Here is a 22617-nt window from a genome sequence, read left to right as displayed (position 1 = left end):
ATGCCTTTTGTTACAGAAAACATGTTTTTCTCTGGAAATCCTTTTTCAAAAATACTCCCAATGTCATCGAGTGAGTAGTTTCCTTGCCGTATATAACGCGCCTTCTCTTCCTTGTTCACTTGTTTATAAAAAACTATTCCATCCTTTTCTAAACTATTCCAGCTGTTGTAAAGAGAACAACTTAAAAGCCGGATATAGCTCGGTTTTGGAATAGGATAATCGAAATTCACAGTGTGAGGATTTTCTGTTGTGGTGACAGTGAGCACAACCATCTTTATATTAAATAAAAATAAAAAATGTTTAATATAAAAGAGGACCATGGATGCGAAAACAAGAGATTTTATGAAGTGGATGAAAACCCCAGAAGCAACTAAAATTTCTGAAGCGGCAAAAGACAATGCATGGAAACCTTTTCTTGCAAAATATCCAAACGCTGACCGAACAAAATTTGTTGCACAGGTTGAGTTCGCGTACAACCACACAGCAACGGCAGACATTTATTACAAGGCAGGGCAAGGCCATTTGATAAATGTTTTTGGCTCTGACAGCAAATATTGGAGCCCAGAGATGAAAAAAGCACTGGGGGTGAATCAAATTTCAGGCGGTTTTCCACAACAGCTGTCACCAAGCGGCGCAAAAGGCTCATCTTTGCCAATTCCCGCGGTTGGATTTCACGAAGCCGCACCGAGTTTGAAAAAAATATTTAACAGCCAAATCAACATCTACGTCACACCAGACCAATATTTCACAACGAAATTAAGAGAGATTTTTCAAAAAACAAAACTGAAGCATACATCAGGAAAAGAGTCAAAAAGGTGGCTTGCTAGCCAAAATATGGGCTACTGGCCTCAGCAACTTAACTTTGCTGTTTGGTGTGCGACAACAGGCAGTGGGGTAAGCCGAGAAATTTTCGATGAAGAACACTCATCTCTTAGCTTGCCACCGATTGTGCGAAATTTTTACCTTTTTCACGTTTATTTCACGATAAGGCGAATATTGTTTCAGATGGGGGGGATTCAGAGCGTAAGCGCCTTGCCTGGCGACCCAACGTTTAGCCAGTTTGACAACAAGTACGACGTGGCTTCTTACAAAAGAATATGCGCTGAGTTCGGTGTCGACCCGTCAAGCGATTTTCGTTTCACAAGAGGCGCGAACCACGGACTGGGTGACGTTTATATCTGGATCTCAAATATTGGTCCGAAAAATTCTGGGGCAAAATACCCCGATTACGATAAATTTTCGGATGAAGGTGGAACTGCAAGCAAAGGTAACTTGATTCAATACATCGAGCCAGACGACGCTGCATATGCACAGGCAGACTGGTTTTGTCCAAAAGGCACGGAAGGGCTGACTCAGGCAGGTTTGTCGAGAGTAAACCAGTCGATAGAGGCTTTTGTTTACTGTATTCTCGGTTCGCAGGTGAACGTTCGAAGTAGCATACTTGGCACAGGCGGCCGCGCAAAGGAGGCTCAAAGTGAGTTCCTCGTGTTGGTTGAAGACGCTATAAGGCAACCTGATCTGGCAAAGTCGGTCCAAAGATACCAACTCGCAATCGATGAGGCTAAGGTTCAGCTTAACCTTGCCGTCTGCCCAGGTGCCTGGCTGATGCCCGCTCGTATGGTGATAAACACAGAAAGCGTTGTTGGCTACAATAACCAGCTTAAGCAGGCTGTTGTTGGGATGAAATTAGGGGTTAATCTTGATGTTAATACCTCTACAAAAAAAGTGGGCGCAACAAGTATGAGCGGTGGGCCATCAAAAGTTAATAGACCAACAAGTCATCCTTCAAACCCGATTCACAAAGCTGCAAAAAAAGAGCCGGCGCCACATACGCCTTCAGCGGGTACTGTGACAAAAACAGACGAAAAGCAGAAGCCAGACACTGAAGATACAGCACACGAAAAAAACAAAACCTACCTTATTGCTGGTGCCGTTATTGTTGCGTTTGCAGTCAGCCGAGCTCTTTGAGGGTGTCCAAGGGGCACCGGAAACCCTTCGGGTTTTCCCTCTAGCGCTTAGCGCTCGCTTCGTTTTGTAACTCGCTCGATAAGAAAGATAACAACACCGACAATCAAAAGCCAAGCATTCTTGCCGAGGAAGCTGATCACCTGGCCGGCCGTTCGAAACACAAAACTGGCGATCGAGCCAAGGAGGCCCGGCAGAATACTTGCAATTTTTTTGCCAAGTGTCTGAAGACCGTCACCAACACCTTTTGCTAAACCTTTTAAACCGTTTGAGAGAGAACTCAGAATTACGCCAATAGTCGTGCCAACGGCAAGCAAAACTGCTGTGACGGTGAAGCCATATTTTTTGAAAATCGCTTTTACCTTTTCTCTTAATTTGTCTGTTAAAGACAATCTTTCGATCTCTTCTTCTCTTTCATTTTCTATTTCATTAATTTCTTGATTCAAGTTATCAACTCTTTCGCGAGCTTGTTGTCTTTCCGCTTGTGGCCTGTTTTCGTCGTTTGCAATATTTTCTTGTTCTTGTCTCTCTTGTTGTATTTCCTCTTCCTTTTCTTGCCTTTCTGTTTCGTGTTGCTGGAATTCTTGTAAAGGTATTGTTACCCCAATCACAGGCTCGTACTCTACTTTTTTCAACCGATCTAATTCTTTCTGTAGATCAGTGCGCCTTTCAATTTGTAGTTTTGCTCTTTCTTTAGCTTTTTTCTTTCCTCCGGGCTTTCATTGTTATCTTCTGCTGTTTTTTTGTTGTTATTGATGCCTTCTGAAAGACCTCTTATTTCATTTTCAAGAGTTAATCGACGACTTGGACCAAGGGCTTTTAAAACTTCTTTGGGAAGTCTTATATTTATCTGGTATTCTTCCTTGCCTTGAATTTTGGTTGTTAAATTATAATAAGGCTTACCTGGTTTAATTAACCCGACTTGCAGCCTTCCATTTCCATCTATTTTGTATTTAATCTTTGATTTGTCAGCTGATGGAAACTCTTTGTCAAGATAACTCGAAGCAGTGAAGGTTGTTGTCGCACTATCGTCGGGGATTTCAGGAAACATCGTTGTTGTTTCGTCCGGCCTATTCATTGTGGTTCTTCTCCCAGGTATTCCTTCACTAGGTCCGGGCGTTGATGCCCCTCCAGGTTGGAATGGGCCTGTTGTATCGCTGTCATCGTTGTCATTACGGTCGTCACGGTCGTCTGTATGTTCCAAAAGAGGATCTCTGTCACCAAAGCCACCTTCTGCCGCCATGTTATATTAAATAAATACATTTTTTAATTTAAATATACAATGGCTGTCGTGAGCGAAAGACACCAACCAACGTTCGAAGAGAAAACTCCAAACGCGCTCAAGGCAGACAGAGTGCGACATCGCGTTACATTTAACCCGAATAAAGCGTCTCCAGAAGAAATTCTGAGAGTTGCTGTGCCAAAGCTTGAAGAAGGCGTCGTTCTCGTGCCAGGCTCCCTGGCTCTTGTGTTCAACTTGACGGTGAGCGGCCATGCCAACAACTTTCTCGTAAACAACGTCACCCGGGCGCTTGTCTCAAGGATGGTGGTCAAGTTTGCAGGAGATACTCTGCAGGATACGAACGCTTACGACGTCTACAAACTTTTCGAGGACCTTTTTCTGCCGGTAGAAAAGCGCAGCAACATGTTTCTTGAAGGTATACAGTCCGAGGATTTATGCAAAATCCGTTCAAACGCTGGTGACAAAAAAACCTCAGGAGTTGACGCGGAAAAGAAGCTGGCAGAAGTTTATGGAAGCAAGTATCGTATCCCGCTTGATCACGAGATTTTGAGAGACCATGGCGTGTTCTATCCGCGCGCACTCGCAGACGAGCTTGTCTTCGAGATAAAACTGAACAGTCCAAATGTGGTTGTAAGAGGAACAGATCCATCAAAACTTGGGTATGAGCTAACTGACATCCAACTCGAATACGAGGCTATTTATCACAAAGAACTTGCAAGAGAAGTAGAAAGCACTTACATTAACGGCAAAAGTTTCTTTTACGAGCATGTGCATAATTACAAAACGATCACAGTAAAAAAAGCTACTGACACGATAATAAACGAAAGCATTAACGTCCCAAAGCGCTCCTTGAAGGGACTTCTACTTCTTTTTCCTGAACCCCACGCCGCAGGTGCAAGAGATACAGAATCTTTCTTTAACCCTGACATAACAAATGTAAAAATCAGCGTGAATGGCGTTCCAAATAAGGTGTACAGTCAGGGCGTTGAAGGAAGAGACATGTGGGAGGAAGTTCTCAGGTTCTTTGGCAAAAACGCAGACCAAAAAATGTTTAATAACGCCACAAAGTTTTATGCAGAAAAAAAGTTCGGGCTTTTCATTGACCTTCGCTCCATGAGCGACAACAACATGCACGGCAGCGGGCTCCGCTTGGTGAACACAAAGGATGGCGTTAATTTAGAGATACAGAGAACAGCCTCAGGATCAGGGAATGTCAAATGCTACATATTCGCTATCGCTGATGCACAATTTTCTATTGTAAATAAAGAATTAAAAAGTGTTGAGTATTGATACAGCTTTCGCAAAGCGAAGCATGGATCCTGCCAATATACCCTTCAACGCCCTCATTGTGGGACCAACGAACTCAGGAAAAACAAACTACGTGGTCAATCAGCTTTGTGGCCCTTTCCGAGGCAAGTTTGACTACATCGTGCTCATCTGCCCGACGTTCGCGCACAACAAGACTTATTATCGCTTTGCTGAGGAAGATCTTCGATTTTTTGTTTTAATTTGTGAGCAGCACGAGGTGGAATCTTGGTTAAGGCTTTCAAGATTTCTTTTTGAGGGTACGAACACGCTTATCATCCTCGACGACTGTGCTGCATCGAAAGATGTAAAGGGAAGAACGGGTGAATTGGTGAATCTTGCTTTCTCTGCTCGCCACGCAGGCTTGAGCATATGGGTGTTAACTCAAAAATTGACAAGCATAACATCCTCATTCCGCGAAAATGTTGCGGCAATCGTTTTCTTTTACACCCCCTCTGCCAAGACCACGAAGGCAATCTTTGAGGATTACGCTGGCGAACTTGCCAATGAGGATTACAAAGAAATCATTTTAAAGCTAAAAAAAAATAAGTTTTCGCATCTTGTCATTTCTCATCGCCACCCTTACGGCACAAAATTTTCTTATTGAACATATTTTTTAGAGTAATAAATGGCTGACCCGTTCGCAACTTCTCCTCCCGAGAGCGTCAAGGGCGCTGCAAGTGAACAAGAATTAGCTTCCGTAATGGAACTGCTAGGAGCAGAACCAGAAAGTACAGAAAGCGCTATGGCACTCATTCAAGGCCCTGACATTCCTGCTTTGCGTGAACAGCTTGCAATCCTTGTTTCAACAGGAAAAGTCAAAGAAGCAATCGGTGTGCAACTGACACACGAGCAGGTGAAGCGCTTGACAGATAAAGAAGTTGAAAAGTACTTAAAGAGATATGAGGCATACGTTGGATCCAAAACAACCGACAGCTTGATTGACAGCTTTATTTTTCTTGTTACTAAAGTCGTTGGTATGGCCGTAAATATCAAGGACGTCAATGATTATCAGAAGGAACTCAAAAACGACTACATTATCAGTAAAGAGCTGTCCACTTTGGCAGGCGGTCTGGCTTTGAAATGCGGCCGATTTCTTGCCGTTGCAAATGCTGCGCTCATCACAACAAAGCACGTTGATTTAAACGAAGCTACAAAGTCGCACACTTCGCTGTGCGAAACCAAAGGCGCTTCCAAAGATGCGGACACTGAAGATTTTTCTGAGCAATGCTAAAAAAATGCTTAGTAATTACTGAACAATGCTTAGCAATTGCTTAGCAAAAAATCTTGCTGAGCAATTTTCTATTTAAATATTATTTTTTTTTATTATAAATGGCCGAGCTCGAACAAACTCCGATCGCTCAAGAAGAACAGAAACAAGTTACTTCAACAACTCCAGCAACAAAGCCTGCCAAAAATCCAAAGCGAGTTGCTGCTGGCAAGCTTGCAGCTGAAAAAACAAAACAGGCTCGTGAAGCACAGAAAAAAGCTGCTGTCGAGGCTGCTGCAATAATTGCAAAAGAAAAGGAAAAGAAATCTGCTGCTGCAAAGCGAAATGTAACACCACCGGACGTAACGGAACCATCTCCGCCCGAGGCTCAGCCGCAATCAAGCGGTCTCACCACAAATCAATGGATATCTTTGCTTGGTATCGGCGTTGCAAGCGTTACAACTTATGTGAAACGCGAAGACATAAAAGCCTTTATAAACGAAAAAAGAAGTCCAACATTTAAAGCTCCGCCAACTCTTATAACTGATGACACACCAGGGGTCCCAGAGGAACCCCGCGCTTTGCGCGTTACAGCAGAAAGTATTGGAAGGGTTGCAACGCGTTCTTCAGACACGCCTTCGACAATCCAAAATGCCATTAGACCTCGCAAACAAAGAGGAATCCGTCCGATGGATTAAAAAATTTCTTTTGAACATTTATTTTTCATTTATTATACCGACAATGTCCCTTGGTTTTATTCTTGACAGCCTTGTTAAAGGTGCAGCTATGGCTGGTATTGCATTACTTTGGTTTGAATTTTCCAAAACTTGCGTTAAAACCGCTCTTCGGGTGCAAAAGGATGAGGATACAATTTTTAAAAGAGGTATAAAAAAAACAAAAGAAGTTGAATCTGGTGAAGAAGTTGCAAACTTTGCTTCGCAAAACGGTGAAGAATAAACAAAAAAATTTTTCAATTGAATATTTTTTATTATTTTATACTGAACCGTCATGTCCGACAACAAGCTCGTGAAAACGCTCATGGATGCCGCCACCATTACAGGTCTCGCCGCCGGAATCGGCTGGGCTGCCAAAAAAGTTGTAAAAGAAAACTTCACATCTGACCCAAGCAGCAGTTTTATGAACTATGTAAAGTTCACAGCCGTCATGGCTGGCAGCGTTGCACTTAAACAGTATCTCGAGGACCAGAAAATTCTCCCAACCAATTAAAAAAAAATTAGAATAGTATAATAACAAAATGGCAAGCGTCGCGATTATGGCTGGCGGAGCTATCTTGAACGCTGCTGCTTTCATTGGCGGCAACTATCTTGCTCGAGCTTTGGGTGGCGGAGATGACGCCGCTTTGAAAGAAAAAGAAAGACACGACAAAGCTCTCGAGGCTTACCAGGCAGCTTACGCGAAGTACTCTCGCGACCGCACGAAGCTTCTCGACTGGATCGAAACCAACAATGAGATCAAACAGCAAGCGAAACAAAACTTTACGAACACAGACTACGCTTTCAAACTCTACAACCAGGCACATCCTGACAAACAAATGATTCCTCCGAAAGAACCCAAGTTCTCTGATTTTTATCAGCCAAGCGAGCAGCAGAAACAAGGTGAACTGATGTTTGTTGGCGCAGGCGCTCTTGCTCTTGGGTACGCTGCCTTTCGGTTTCTTTAAACGTTTCTTTTTTTTCTTGTATACGCATGGATGCAAAGATCTTTGCGGAGCAAAACTTTTCGAAGAAAATCTCGAAAGTCTACTATAGCCCCCAGGGCTATTGGAAGGGAATTGCTGCGATAAAAAAATTAGCCGAGGCTGCCAAGGTTTCCGAAGATGCCGCAAAAAAGTGGCTAGTTAAGCAGGCCCTTTGGCAGATCTACCTTCCGGCACCACGATACGTTCCTCGCCCAAAATTCGATGTTTCTTCTCCAAACGCGGTCCACCAGGCGGACCTTCTTTTTCTGCCACACGACAAACTGCCGCGAGGGCGAAAAGTTTACAAATACGCGCTGACTGTTGTTGACGTTGCCAGCCGTTTCAAAGAGGCCGAGCCTTTGACCTCCAAAGATTCAACTGAGGTTGCAAAAGGTTTTCAGACAATTTACAGGCGAAGTGCACTAAAATGGCCACAGATGCTGCAAGTTGACCCTGGTCGCGAATTCATGGGATCTGTTACTAAAGAAATGGAAAATCACAAAACCTATATTAGACGCGGGCGTGTTAACATTCACAGAGATCAAGCTATTGTTGAACGTTTTAATCAAACACTGGCAGGGCGCCTGTTTGGCTATCAGTACGGTGTCGAGATGACCCTGCCATCTGGCCAGCGGTCGACAGCGTGGGTAAAAAGGCTACCCGAAGTTGTTGCCGCTCTGAACAACGAAGTAACCAGTCTTACTGGAAAAAAACCTGCTACTGCAATCAAAGAAAAGGCTGTTTCGTCCAAACCGTCCTCAAAATATACAAGGCCTGTTGGCAAGAAAGAAAAAAACTCCCCTCTCTCGTTAATGTGCGCTTTCTCTACCAACCTGGCGAGCTGGAAGGCGGCGTAAAAAGGGCTACAGATCCGATTTGGTCATTAAAAGTCTACAGCATTGAAAGGTCTGTTACTAAACCTAATCAGCCAGTTCTTTATTACTTGCACGATGGTCCAAAGCGCGGCTTCGTGCGTGAAGAATTGCTTGTTATTCCTCCAAATACACAGTTACCACCAAGCACTTAGTGCTTGAGACCCTTGGGCTCAGAAAAGCTCTAAACGTTATGTTTATGTAGGCTTTGTTTCGCAAAACTTATACCCGTAAGCATTTGTATGTATCCCATCATCCGCTATCCATCGCTTTGAGTCAAAGGAGGACAGCGATTTTTTGTTCACCACTATCGAACACAACACATGGTCAAAGCTTCTTAGCATGTGCATTTCGTGAAAGCTTTCCTTGGTTTGGAAAAGTGTTTCTTTGAAATTTTCGTGATTTATCTTTTTCTTTGTCACACACTCTTTTACCCCCTTTGCCTTTTTTATATTTATTTCGTCCACTTTTAGCATTTTGCAACATTTTAGCACACTTGCTTTCGGATGTTTCTTTATTATTTTTTTGACCAATTCTTCATCGTTTGCCATTATTGCCTGCATTCTTTTCCCGGCCCCTGCGCACGCGCACTCTTTTATTTCCACCTCAGGGAAGCCTTTCTTTATTTTTTCGATTTCATTTTTGCTTTCGCCTTCTGTCATTATTGAATACATTTTTGGCCTCAAACAAACGCACTCTGAAATTTGTTTTCCTGCGCATTCGTCTTTCATTTTTCCCAACACCTTTTTGTTTTCGTTTGAATGAAGTGAATGCTCTTCTGGGTAGTCGCTTGTGTCGTACTTGTCAATGTTTTTTGCCATGTCCGCGTAAACGTCTTCTGTTTCTATCTCAAGCAAAAGGCTGTCTGTGTCTGTATACAAAAGCTCGCAACGCTCTCCGTACTCCTTTTTCAGATGGTTGTAAAAGAAGTCATACATGCATAGCTTGCTTACGTCAAGGATGGTCATGCCTGTGTAGACCGGTTTATTAAGAAAAAGCTTACTTTTTCGCATGTCTATTCCAACCAGATCGTTTGAAAACATCACATGCCTTGAATACAATGGGCTTGCAACTAATTTTCTTATTTTCTTTTTTTCGTCGCTGCGCACTATTCTTATGTCTACACGGTTTCTCAAGTTTTCCATTGTTTTTCCAAAAACTGAGTTATTCATTAGCTTGTAAAAGTTCTTTTCAAAGACGCTTTTCGCTTCTTTTCGGAATTCTGTGTTCATCCGGATGTACGGCTCCATCCACGCCTCTTGTTCAAACTCTAAGACCCTGTGCACTTTTTTGAGTTTCATTCCCTGTTTTAGATAAAACTGCAAGTTTCGGTAATGCACGACGTAATTGGTTTTGTCTTCAAGAGTTAAAACAAGCTTTTCGGTGTCTGGCGGGTGCAAATCAAGATTTTTTATTGTTTTGTTTTGGTAAGGCGAAAACATTTCTTTGTTTATTTTCTTTTTCTCTGGTGCTAATGGATAGCTGTTGTGGGCGTCATGCAGCTCTTTCGGGTATTCCAAGTCCACCTCTAAAATCCATCCAGCTTTTGCATACTCTTTTTTTGTCGTTATTTCTTTTTCTGTTGGCATAACCTTTTTCCATCTAAATCCACTTTTTGGAAGCGGCTTGCTCATTGCCCACCCGTAAAGGTTATTCGCATCGAGGTACGTTATGTATTTTTTTGGCTGGCTCGGGTCAAATCCCTCAACATAAGGGTTGTTCGCCTTTGCATACCTCTTGCTTACCATCGAAATCCCGCCTCTTATTCCCCTTTCGACAAAAAGATGCATTTCATAGTCTGTAAGTAACTCAAGCTCCACGCCTGTCTTTTTCAAGAGTGCGTCCCAAGCAAGGCCTGGCGTCGTGTAATAATTCGCGGGATCCAACCCGTACTTCTCAAGACAGAGTTTTCGGAAGCTTTCAAAGACGTCGGCTAACAGGGTCACGTCAGTCTTAACGTACAAATCGTGGTAGTCGCCCAGGGTCTGGCAGCCAAAGGTTTCCCACACGTTTTGCGCGTGTTCGTACTCTTTATCCGTTATGTTCTCATCATTAAGTTTGCTGTAAAACTTTTCTTTTTCAGGCAAACTTGTTTCGCTAAATCTTTCCCATGAGTCCATGTATTCGTAAGGATAGATTCCCTTTTTGCAAAGAAGTTCAAAACTTTCATCAGACGACTGTGTTGAATTAGATTTTGTTATATTTAATTCCTCCTTCGGCATCGCTTTTACAAGTGAATCAAGACTTCCTTTAAGAAAGTTTAAGCTGTCTATAAAACGCAGTTTGCCAAGTGAAAATGTGATGTATTTTTCCATGTTGTTTGCAACACATTTTACTTCTTTCTGTGCCTCTTTTGAAATCTTTGAAATTGACTGCATTAAATGGTGCGCATCATAACCCCTCAGGTTGTGAAATGCAACTGGTATTTGGACCTTTTTCGGATCTAATCGCATCATAAAGTTACAAATGTTGTGTGCGGCTCCTCGAAACTTGCCTGTTATGTGGCAATGGTCTTTTACCACATCCTTGTAGTTCGGCTGGATAAGCGGCTTGTGGCACGCTAAGCAGTTTTTTTGGTTTTTCGCTGCTAATTTGTGTGTTTCTTTTTCAAGCTTTTTTAGCTTATAGTGGGTTTCGGTATCCAGGTTTTTTGCCTCTTTTTCCTTTCTGTAATAACATTTTTTGTGCATCTGTCCAAAGTAATTAAGCTCCTTTTTATTTCCAATCCAAACTGGCAAAGAGTCCAAAAAGTTTTGTTTTATTAGCGTTTCTTCGCAAATGTGGCAATTGGTTGCATTTTTGAAGTTTACCCAGTCTTTTGCCGTCATCACAAGGGGTTTTTGCTTTGACAATTCATATCTTATTTTCTTTTCTTCACTTAAAAGACAGTTCAAGAATACTTCAACGGAGTTTTCTCCTCTGTACACAAATGTTTTTTCGTGTTTACCATCACTTCTTACAACTGTGTAAGCAAATCCGCATGCCTCGTGCTGTTCTGTTTTGTATGTGTAACTCGGCTTCATGTCTTTTACTTCTTCACCAAGGTCTTTTCTTATCTGGCGCTCCTCGGGCGTTTCGCGTTTACGCCCTTCTATCGGCCTTAGCAATGCCTCAAAGTCGGCGTAAATCGTATAAGGCGCTTTCATTTGTTTTTGGTAGTTTTTAAAAGAAAGAGTGTTTTTCCCCTTCTCCGGCATTTCAATCCTTGTTGGCCTGCCTTTAGCGCCATTGCAATATTTTTTGTGCTTTTCGAGCAAGTCTTCTCTTGTAAAACCTGTCAAGCACATCATGCAAAAGTGTTTTTTATGCTGATCTCCAGTTTGGTCATGTAACAAAGCACTTACTCTTTTTATAAAACAGTAGTGCTGTGTTAATCCTGACTCAATCAACATAAGGAATATACGGGGAATGCTATTTTCTTTTTCGCTTAATCTTAAAGGTATCACACATTTGTCTTCTGAATCCCACCCAAGCACATTTATTGCAAGGTCCCTGTTTTGCGCCTCAAGCCTGTCAATCTGCTTTAGTGGAGTTGGAAAATCGATTCCATTGTAGTTAATGCCGTCGTCAACTGGGTATCTGCTTGTTCTTTGTGGATTTTTCCCATCTCTTGGAGGAAATAATGCAGCTCTCAAAGCCCATTTTAGGCATTGGTTATCTCTGTTTTGCACGTTAATAATTGCTTTCTTGTTTGCCAACTTTGGGGGCAAAGGCAAATAAGTTCCTCCTCTCAATGGCTGATAACGCGCAACGTTGATGTACGCATTTGTTATTCTTTCAATGGCCCACCCCGAGCCTCTCTCTGACCAAGCCTCAATTTCTCCCTTTGCTCTTTCAATAAAATTGTCAAACTCTTTTTTTATTTGGTCTTTGGTGTTTTTTGTAAAAACGTGTGGTTCTCTTTCTATAAAATAGTGCTCCATGTGTTGCGTGACTCCGTTTCTTTGTATCGAAAATTTTACTTCAAGTCCAAAGCTTGCTTTTAAATTTTGTAAGTCATCAATTTCGCTTACCAAAAGCTCATAAAACTTTTTTTTGTTTTTTCTTGCAAAAGTGTAAAGATCTTTGTTGTTTTCGTTAGCTTCCGGTATGTTCATTTTCCATACACGGAGCCATTCGTTAAAATCGGTGTGGGCCAATAAAAAAGTTAAATTTCTTTGGGGGTTTTCTTGAAATTCACGGAGGTTTTCCTCCATTATAGCTTGCAAAACTTCTGACGAGATCCTTGCTGCAGCCATTTTTTGGTGTATATACCTTAAAAATATTTGTTCAATTGATATTTATTCCTAGCACAGGGTTGGCCTTGCGAGCCCCGCACACAAAAGGGCTGGCCTTGCGGGCCCCACACACATGAGAGTTTTGGCATTGCGACCCCCACACACATGAGAGTTACCGGTTGTGGACACAACTTGCAAAAAATAGCGAGGCGAGACTGGCGAGCCAGCGAGCCAGGCGAGCCCGAGCGGTTTTTTTTGCAAGTTGTGCCACAACCGGTAACTCTCATGTGTGTACACCCGTTTTTAGGAAAATCTGTCACTAAGTGCTTACAGTACAATGGAGTAACAGTCACTATTTTTGTCGGCTGTCGGTCTGTCGGGCCACGTATATGAAGGCTTAAATGATTTATTCAAAAAACTGTCGGTCTGTCGGTACCGACAAATTGACCGACACATTTTGTCGGTTGTCGGTCTGTCGGTCTGTCGGTTCACGTATATGATGGCTCAAATAATTAAGTCAAAAACTGTCGGTCTGTCGGTACCGACAGATTTTTAGTGGTGATTTTGTAACGATTGGTGATAACTGTAAGAGAGTGTGGAATGATAAAGGTGACGTTATTTGGTGATCCGCAACACCAAGAAAGCGCCCACTATTTCAAGTGCTTTTATTGCAAAATCTGTTTCAAGAGTCATCATCAAAATGGTGAAAAATCTGAAAGAAAACGATGTGAAGTTCTTCAACCCTTGTTGTAATGAACATGCTTTTTGTAAATCGTCACGCAATCTTGTCCAAATGTTTAATCGTTTCTGCTTTTACGGACAATACGGAAGAAGTAACATCAACTCCTGTTCATACTTTAAATTTTGTAAGGCATATAACATTTATGACTGTTTCGTTTTCATCCATAATCATCCACGATGCCCCTAGCTTGCTATAAGCATTTTAAATTAAACTCCCGAACACAAACCTCTAACCAATTTTAACCGGCTTATGAAAACCGCGCAATCTGTATCACTATGCCATACGGCATTAGACTCATGTCACCCTTGGTGACCTATTTTTATATAAGCTAACCTGATTACCAGCGTTCCTGTTCTGTTGTCCATCTTCAATTGTAAACCAAAGTGCAAACTGGTTGACTTGAATCTTGGGAACCCCACGAATACCAGGCTTTTTGCAAATAACAAACTGTTGCTGACACTCGCGCAACTCGGATTCCAACCAAAAGTGCAGACACTCGTCTTGTTTGCAACCTTCCACGTGATGAGTGCGGCAGTAGGTGACTGAGCCTGTTGGGGAACAAACTGGACAGCACACACACATTTTGAATTTCATGTTCTTTAGCCAAAAGAACTCGTTGCGCATGCACTCTAGTATCAATCCGAGGTGCCTACGGATGGTACGGGTAGTTGTCATGATCACATCAGAGCTGCCATGGCTGAGATCTGCATTCACCTCGAGGACGTTTTCACTGTTAACACTAACTTCAATGGAAGAAGGATGGCAGAGCAACGTTATGGAGATACCTTCAACGGGACGGATGTGAAACATAGCAAAGTTCTGGAACAGTTCGGGATCCATTTGATGCTTCCACTCTTCATTACTCCACTGAAAGAACTGTAGGACTAATCGGGGGAATAGGCCTGGTGGCACTCTACCCGATTCAAACTTTACAAAAAGTGAAGGGAGCTGCACAGAGATAGAGCGCTTTAGGGCTTCGTCGGTAGGCGGCGACATCAGCATTGATGGAACAAGGTATTGCTTACTGTCATCGGAGGAAGGCCAAGGACATAGCAAACTAAATCTCTCCATTATCGCAACAAGGCTCTCGCGGGTTTCTTTGTTGTCAAACAGGGGGTTCCACACATGATCTAAGAGCTCTGCATCCAGGATCCCTGTCTTCTCAAGCTTAAGCCACAGTTCCTTAAATGTTTTCTCCTTGGGGTCATAAGGCTTCACGGTTATTACTTTCTTAAACACATCAATGAGCCACTGGGGATCCAAGACCACCATTTTGTCTAACTCTGGAGTGCCATTAAAGTGGACCAAAATTCTTTGATCATGCAAGAAATTCAGCAATGTATGTAACTCATCTTCATCAGTAATTTGGCATACTTCGAGTGCAATCTGCCTTGCTTGACTAAGAGATATCCACTTGAAGCTCTCTTGCATGCACATTTCCTTGAGTTCCTTTTCATACTTTAACCACTTCAATGGAATGGCCTCTTTCATCTGTGGCAACTTCTGGGCAACTTCATGTAATTCCTGTTTTAGACGCACAATCTCTGAACACTCCTGCCCACTTCCTGATTTTGTGTTGTCTACAACGAAAACATCTTCATGCAAGTGTTTACTGTAAATCTTATCTTGCAAAGAGCCAAATATTTCAAGCGCCAATTCTCTGGGATTGTTTACACTACAATAGGGCTGGTCAGCATGGGTACACACCAAGAAAACTGGGGGTAATCTTGTGGAAGAACCCTCGCATAAAGTTACCTCTTGGCAGAGAGCGTCTGGATTAACCAAAGAATATACTGATGACATCCAAAACTCAAGATAGTCCAGATTGGTCTTGCTGCATTTACGATCCTCATTGTTCTTGTACAATCCTTTTCTTATAGGAGTGTTTGCTTTATTGTGCGGATTACGGCTTAGGTCGCAAGCCAAAATGTAAATGGCTTTTTCGGTTAGGAAGATTGGATGAGTGGTGTAGTACACTGACTGTCCACCAAAATCCCACAGAATTGAATAGATATCTTCTTCTTCATCTTCTTCCGTTTCAACCTTTTGTAGCAAATTTGGGATTAATTCTGCGATGTCATCCGGTAATTGTGGTTGCGGTGATTGTGGCTCTGATAAAGGTGGTTTCGGTAACTGGGGTTCCGGGGGTTGTTGTGCAAGTACATCAGCATCATTTTCTTCTTTAGACTCGGCCGGGATGACCGGAAGACCTGGATTCGTGGACGTTTCTTTAGTGAAGGTAGAATCAGTGCTACTTGCCGTGTTTGGGTTGCATTCCTCAGTGTGAGATGAAGCAAATGACTCGCCAACATCCTCGGGATTCGCTTTTCCTTCTCTCAGCTGTGCGGAAATAAATCGAGCCGCATGGTGCTCAAACGACAAAGCGGCCCCAGAATCGATTTCTTCATTCTTCTTTCCAGTACTCCATACCTCTCTTGAAACTTTAAAATACGAAGGATCTGCGGTCTCTATTCCCTCTGTGCTGGTTTCCATTGGATCAAAAGTGTCCCCTTTCAATGACTTCTTTAGGCTTGTCTTTCCTGTTCGTTCCTGTCCAATAAACATCACTGGTACCCTTTTAATGAATGTCTTTCCATCTTTAAGAGCTTTGTTGTAGATTTCGACAGTTTTGGGACCCTTGGTAAGAATATCTAAAGGAACTAAGAATATATAAAATATAACGTTAATAAGTCAGTCGTTAAGTAGATCTTTGAAAGATCGATACCGGATTAAGTTTGTCGCCGTCTAACACGTCCAAGAATTCTATTTCTTATACTGCTGGCAGTGTTCTTTTCGCACTTCCTTGAAGTCTTTTGCAGGTTCTCTGCGTTGTTATCTTACTGGCTATTTATGGTTTTGGCTACGGATTCACTTGCCAACGCACATTGTGCGTTCAACGAAACAAAGAAAATTATTATCCTTTTTATTAGCATTTTTTCGAACGTGTTCAGGAAAATCTCTGAGTTATAATAACATCAATGAGTCATTGTCAGGGTTTTAAGATCAGGAGTGAGGCTTACAGAGGGTTTCACAAAACTTTTGACAAACGGTTTGCGAAGTTCGTTTGCCGGAATAACGCTGTGAAATGATCCATTATACCGTTCTGTTGCCTTTTACATCAAACTAATGAAGTTCAACGTTTGATTTCGAAGTGTTGGAAACCGCTTTGTGTTCGTTTCGTCTCGTTTCATAAACTCTGAGTAGCAAATTGTTTTGAAGCACGGTAAATACTGTAGCTGATCGTCCTGTGTGTAACGCAATATGAAGTTAATTGGCCAAGGCGGACTCGCCGTTTGTGTGAATTCACTCGGACCAGTCCGACATAATCAGCGTTTCATTTTAACATTTTGAGACGCCGCTGTCCTTAACCACATTTCTACTATAAATTTCATTTCTTCAGTATTAACTTCGCCAGAGGAGGAGACAATCTATCAAGGAGATGTGAGGAAGTGCTTTCTTGCTGGTCTTTATTTAAAATTTAGGAGCATTAAACGAAAAGCTTCCATTAAGTTATCGAAAACAACTTACAAAGATTATTCTATGAATTTATCTGGTAAAAACATTTTTGCTTCAATCAAAGAAACGTCGATGGAACTACTAAACAAGCTACATGTAGCTACATGTAGCTTCATGTACATAAACCTAATTAATTTCATGGACGGTGCGTAAATAAAGAAAGGTCAAGAAAGCTGCTGGCCAAAATGCCAGAGGGGAAATAGTAAAGCAAGCATTAAAAAGTATTACAAGTATTAATACCAAACCATCAACATCCCTTAATCGCATCGAAATTGGTCCGAACAAAAGACCAATTGGTAATTTGAACTAGAAGTCATGGTTAAGAATTGAATCGAAACTGGGAGATAACAAATCTCAAAATAACCTGAGAACTCTTAACAACCTGTAATGTATAGAAAATTAAATTAAATCGAAAATGAAAAACACCTTCTTTCTTCGTGTATCCTCCATTCCGACATTAAAAATAAAATTCATAAATACGAAAAAAATTTTCAACTGTTGCTCTTTGTTTTCAATAATACATCTAAAATCATATTTTCCTTTCATTGACCGTTACACTCTTTTTATTTTATAAGATTATTGGTTTTCCGACCCAGGCTGAATATTCTTATTTTTCTTCTGATTTTAGGCTGAAAATATTCTTATGAACATTCAATTCTTAGAAAATACCGTTTGTTATTTCCGTTTTAGCATGTATCGAGGTATCAATTACAAGTGTTTGGTGTCCAGATTTGTATCGTGTTACATTGTGCACTTGTTCCATCGCTTTTTGGAGTCTGCCTTTTGGTCGAGCGTCGAGGGTCGAGGGTAACATTTCGAGGGTGAGGGTATTATGTCGAGGGTAGAAAATTTTCTAATATTTATTAAATTTTATTTCTGAAAAAAGAATCCATAACAAATTTAAAGCATCCGTATCACCGAAAAAAATGAACCCTTTCAAAGGTACTGATTGTATTTTGTACACTGACTTTTGTCTTAATTAACGGTTAGGCGCTCAGATTAGTGGAGAGACAGGTGGGAAAGTAAGTGAATAGCACGTGTTGGACATCGCAACTCGTTTTTAAAAAAATTGAATCGTTCGATAAAGCTAAAAAAAGTTTCATTTAGAACCCACAGACGATCAAGAAGGCATGATTTCACTTCATACCAATAATTCCCGAGTCAGCAAAACAGTCAGTGCATCCAAAAGACACCGAGAAATATAATCCGACAGGCGCAGAGTTTAGAACAGTCGAGGCAATGGCTCGTTTTTATTGTCACCCCACGAAAAAGTAAAACCAAAACCATTAAGTCAATAAATCAAGAATTTGAAATGTTGTAAAAATTACTTGATCGATAATCAACTTGTCGAGCGAGTCTCAGGTCAGTACAGTATTTCGTACTTGAGTTATCCGTCAAAATGTTTCACAAAAATTCAGGATGAGCAATTTTTTAGACATACTTATGTAACAGCCTTCTGGCTGCCATCTTGATGTCGTGTGGCGTGAAAACTCTTGAATAAATAAATGGATGAACGCTCTTTTCAATGAACTGGCTTAGAGAGAAAGACAGGAGATACCCTCGTGGGCTTTTACAAAGTAGTCTCCCTCTCCTGTACTTCAAAGATCAATGGCACTACTCAGCCGAAAACCTTCTACAAGATATGACAGATATATTCTTAGGGCGTCTCATAATAAATGAAAAAAAAAAACTCACTCGCCTTGCGATTTTTGTTAAATTTATTTACACAGGTACACGAGAATATATACACTTACTACCAAAAAAATACCCTCGACCCTACCCTCGACTTAATACCCTCACCCTCGACAATTTACTCTCGACCCTCGACCAAAAGGCAAACTCCGCTTTTTGTTGCAGCCAGCAAGTTCAAGATGTAGCGTCATGCCAGGCGGCAATTCGCCGTTTAACATTCCTCACAGAGATACAGTGACAAGTACTGAAAGGTTGCTTGCTTTAAGACTGACAGGAACGTGCAGTAAAAATGTTTTTACACACCTGATGATAGGTTGCTGACCTCAGGCTGCACAACTTCAGGTGAATTCCTAAAGCGGTCTCGACCGACCTCCCTTGACCTCCCTCCTAACACATTCAGCCCGATATCTTGGGCACCTTGGGATGACTGAAGAGCTGACGTTGAGTCGCCAAAATCCAGTTGGGTGGCCCCAAGGGAATGGTAACTGTCAGCAGTAGTACTGGGGTGATTTTTGCCACCTTTTAGTCTGATGTGAATGGCACGTTGGCGTGACTGAAAAGCTGAGATGAAATCGCCAAGTGCCTCTTGTGTTTGCCCCAGTAATATCAGTAATTGACTAGTTTCAGCAGTACTTGAGTGATCTTGACCAAACAGTTTTAGTCTGATGTCGATGGCACGTTGGTATGACTGAAGAGCGGAAGAAAAATCGCCAAGTGCTTGTTGTGTTTGCCCCAGTGATTTATAACTGTCAGCAGTGCTGGAGTGTTCTTCACCAAACAGTTTTAGTCTGATGTCGAGGGCACGTTGGTGTGACTGAAGAGCGGAAGAAAAATCACCAAGTGCTTGTTGTGTTTGCCCCAGTGATTTATAACTGTCAGCAGTGCTGGAGTGTTCTTCACCAAACAGTTTTAGTCTGATGTCGAGGGCACGTTGGTGTGACTGAAGAGCGGAAGAAAAATCGCCAAGTGCTTGTTGTGTTTGCCCCAGTGCTTTATAACTGTTAGCAGTGCTGGAGTGTTCATAACCAAAAAATTTTCGTTTGATGACAAGGGCACGTTGGTGTGACTGAATAGCTGAAGAAAAATCGCCAAGTGCATGTTGTGTTTTCCCCAGTGAGTTATAACTGTTAGCTGTGCTTGAGTGATTTTCACCAAACAGTGTTCGTCTGATGTCGAGGGCACGTTGGTGTGTCAGAAGAGCGAAATAGAAATCGCCAAGTGCATGTTGTGTTTTCCCCAGCGATTCATAACTGTCAGCAGTGCTTGAGTGTTCTTCACCAAACAATTTAAGTCTGATGTCGAGGGCACGTTGGTGTGGCTGAATAGCTGAAGAAAAATCGCCAAGTGCATGTTGTGTTTTCCCCAGTGATTCATAACTGTCAGCAGTGCTTGAGTGATTTTTGCCAAACAGTTTTCGTCTGATGTCGAGGGCACGTTGGTGTGACTGAAGAGCGGAAGAAAAAATACCAAGTGCTTGTTGTGTTTGCCCCAGTGATTCATAACTGTCAGCAGTGCTTGATTGTTCTTCACCAAACAGTTTTCGTCTGATGTCGAGGGCACGTTGGTGTGACTGAAGAGCGGAAGAAAAATCGCCAAGTGACTGTTGTGTTTGCCCCAGTGATTTATAACTGCCAGCAGTGCTTGAGTGATTTTTGCCAAACAGTTTTCGTCTGATGTCGAGGGCATGTTGGTGTGACTGAAGAGCTGAGGGAAAATCGCCAAGTGCATGTTGTGTTTGCCCAAGTGATTTATAACTGTCAGCAGTGCTTGAGTGGTCTTCACCAAACAGTTTTCGTCTGATGTCGAGGGCATGTTGGTGTGACTGAAGAGCGGAAGAAAAATCGCCAAGTGCTTGTTGTGTTTGCCCCAGTGATTTATAACTGCCAGCAGTGCTTGAGTGATCTTTACCAAACAGTTTTCGTCTGATGTCGAGGGCATGTTGGTGTGACTGAAGAGCTGAGGGAAAATCGCCAAGTGCATGTTGTGTTTGCCCCAGTGATTTATAACTGTCAGCAGTGCTTGAGTGGTCTTCACCAAACAATTTTAGTCGGATGTCAAGGGCACGTTGGTGTGACTGAAGAGCTGAGGGAGAATCGCCAAGTGCTTGTTGTGTTTTCCCCAGTGATTCATAATTGTCAGCAGTTCTTGAGTGTTTTGCACCAAAACCTCTTCGTGTGATTACAAGGGCACGTTGGTGTGACTGAAGAACTGAAAATAAGTCGTCAAGGGTGGGTTTTTTTTCCCACGTGATAGCATCTCCTATTTTATGTCTTCCTCCAACTTTATCTTGGGGCTAGGGGTAGAAACGTGTCATACGGGTTAATAAAACATTTCCTTTCAATTTTTTTTTATTGAAATCATTTCTTAAACAGTTGTATACTTTCAAGTCACAGCCGCCTTTCATAAAAGACGCCCTTGGCTTATTCTTTTTGCTGCACGTTAAGAATAGGATTGCCGTCCTTAAGTTTTTGATTGAGCAAGCCGGAAGGAAAGGAAACGATATAAGGCGGCTGTATTCCCAGGCTGGCTTTGTTGTTCTTGTGTACAACAGGATCTAAAAAATAAGATCAAGAATTTACACTGCTCGGAGCTAATTAAGCCGGTTGACTGCGTGACAACCCAAATAACGGCTAAGTTCTCAGCAAGTGGTAATAAAATTTGAAAAATTACTTTTTCTGCGTATTTCAGATTCTTAGAAAGCTTTCCTTTCGCAGTTTGTTGCAAACGACAGGAACGTTATCAGCCGAAGACTTCGGCTGATAACACTTACAGATACCTTGATTATTCAGGATATTTCAAGGACCGAATTGTTTTATTATACATTGTTTTAAAGAGAACAACACTTGTCTGACTTGTGCTAATTCCTTTTTGTCGTTCGGCTCCTGTATGTTTCTCCCCTAAGGTATTCGTGGAACAGTTCCTTTACAACTTTTGAACACCTTTTTGGGTTTCTCCGTGCCTTTTATATCGTCCAGTAATTTTTCAATTCCTTGCTCGGTTAAAGAAACGAATCGACGAGCCATACTTTGTGCAAGATGCCACTCACCAAAAGTCACCATTGACAATGCTCTTTGAAATCATGCATTGCGCGCACAACTTACAGATTATTCATTTATCTGCTAGCAGATTAGTGAATAATCTGTAAGTTGCCTTGAGTCCCAGAATTAATGTAATTAATGTAATAGTGACTACAATGTATAACAAGAAGCTCTTAGAGCTTAAAACTGCGCTGGTCACGTGACCACCCTAGGGGTAGCCATGGGGGGAGAATAAAAAATCTCGATGATTTGGTAAGTGCAGAATGCAATATGGAACAATTGAATGTATGATGTTTTATATATGTTCGTGTTTATTTGCTTTATTTTACTTTCGGAAAAACTGTTCACAGGCTACTTGTATTCTTTCCCAGGTGTTCCTTACGCTAATCTTTGCAAACGTAACACGACACTTTTGTTCGTTTGTAACAAAATACTTTTGTCTTCCTTGAAAATGCGACAACATGAAACTTTTGTTTTTTGTTTGTTTTACGGCGGCATCGATGACATTTGTTTAATTTAATTAAGTTAAGGTTTAGACTGCACGGAAGACGATTCTCAAAAACTAAAGAAACAAATCTAATCAAAAAACATATTTTTCGACAGGTTTTTTAAAACGCAGTACAGCTAGGATATTTGTTTCCTGGTTATCAGGTGTTCACGCCGAAAATCCCGGTGCAAGTTTTTGCATACCTAATTACGAAAGCGCTGTGAAAGTCTCAAAATCTAATTTAATTAATTTGCAGTTTTTACTTGGCGCCAAGAAGTCTGCAGGAAGCCTACCGCAAACACGCAATACAAGCGATGTTCACGAGTTTCCCTAATGGTCGCGGGTCGCGGGTCGCGGGTTTCAAGTCGCGTGTCGCGGGTTTCAAGTCGCGTGTCGCGGGTTTTAAATAAGTCGTGGGTTTTGAAAAAGTCGCGGGTTTTAAAAAAAGTCGCGTGTTTTTAAAAAGTTGCGAGTTTTCGATAGAAACTATTTATTTCTCAGTAAAATTCATTCAAACAAATTTAAACTCGTTTTCTTGGGAACTACGTTACAAAGTAGCCAATTACTTTGCGGGTTAAACAATCAAATTACGAACTTCGGAACAAACTCCCCAACTTTGGTTCGGCTGAAC

The 22617-nt window shown here is 41.7% G+C and overlaps 1 protein-coding gene across 1 annotated transcript in view; it reads right to left on the bottom strand.

Annotated features, from left to right (window-relative positions):
* Positions 1-21484, bottom strand: part of LOC144655158 (uncharacterized) — a 40362-nt gene extending 18878 nt beyond the window's left edge. Inside the window, exons 1-3 of the mRNA XM_078515369.1 lie at positions 21401-21484; positions 18765-20754; positions 13587-15913 (exon numbers count right to left, since the gene is read on the bottom strand). Coding sequence (XP_078371495.1) covers positions 13587-15913; positions 18765-20754; positions 21401-21484 — 4401 coding nt within the window. The remainder of the gene's footprint in view (positions 1-13586; positions 15914-18764; positions 20755-21400) is intronic.
* Between the last annotated feature and the right edge of the window lie 1133 nt (positions 21485-22617).

Source organism: Oculina patagonica, chromosome 5 (assembly GCF_052425735.1).
Source record: "Oculina patagonica isolate OP01 chromosome 5, crgOcupat, whole genome shotgun sequence".
NCBI classification, from domain to species: Eukaryota; Metazoa; Cnidaria; class Anthozoa; order Scleractinia; family Oculinidae; genus Oculina; species Oculina patagonica.
The sequence above is the reverse complement of the archived record's forward strand: the minus strand, read 5'-3'. Positions and strand labels throughout refer to the sequence as shown.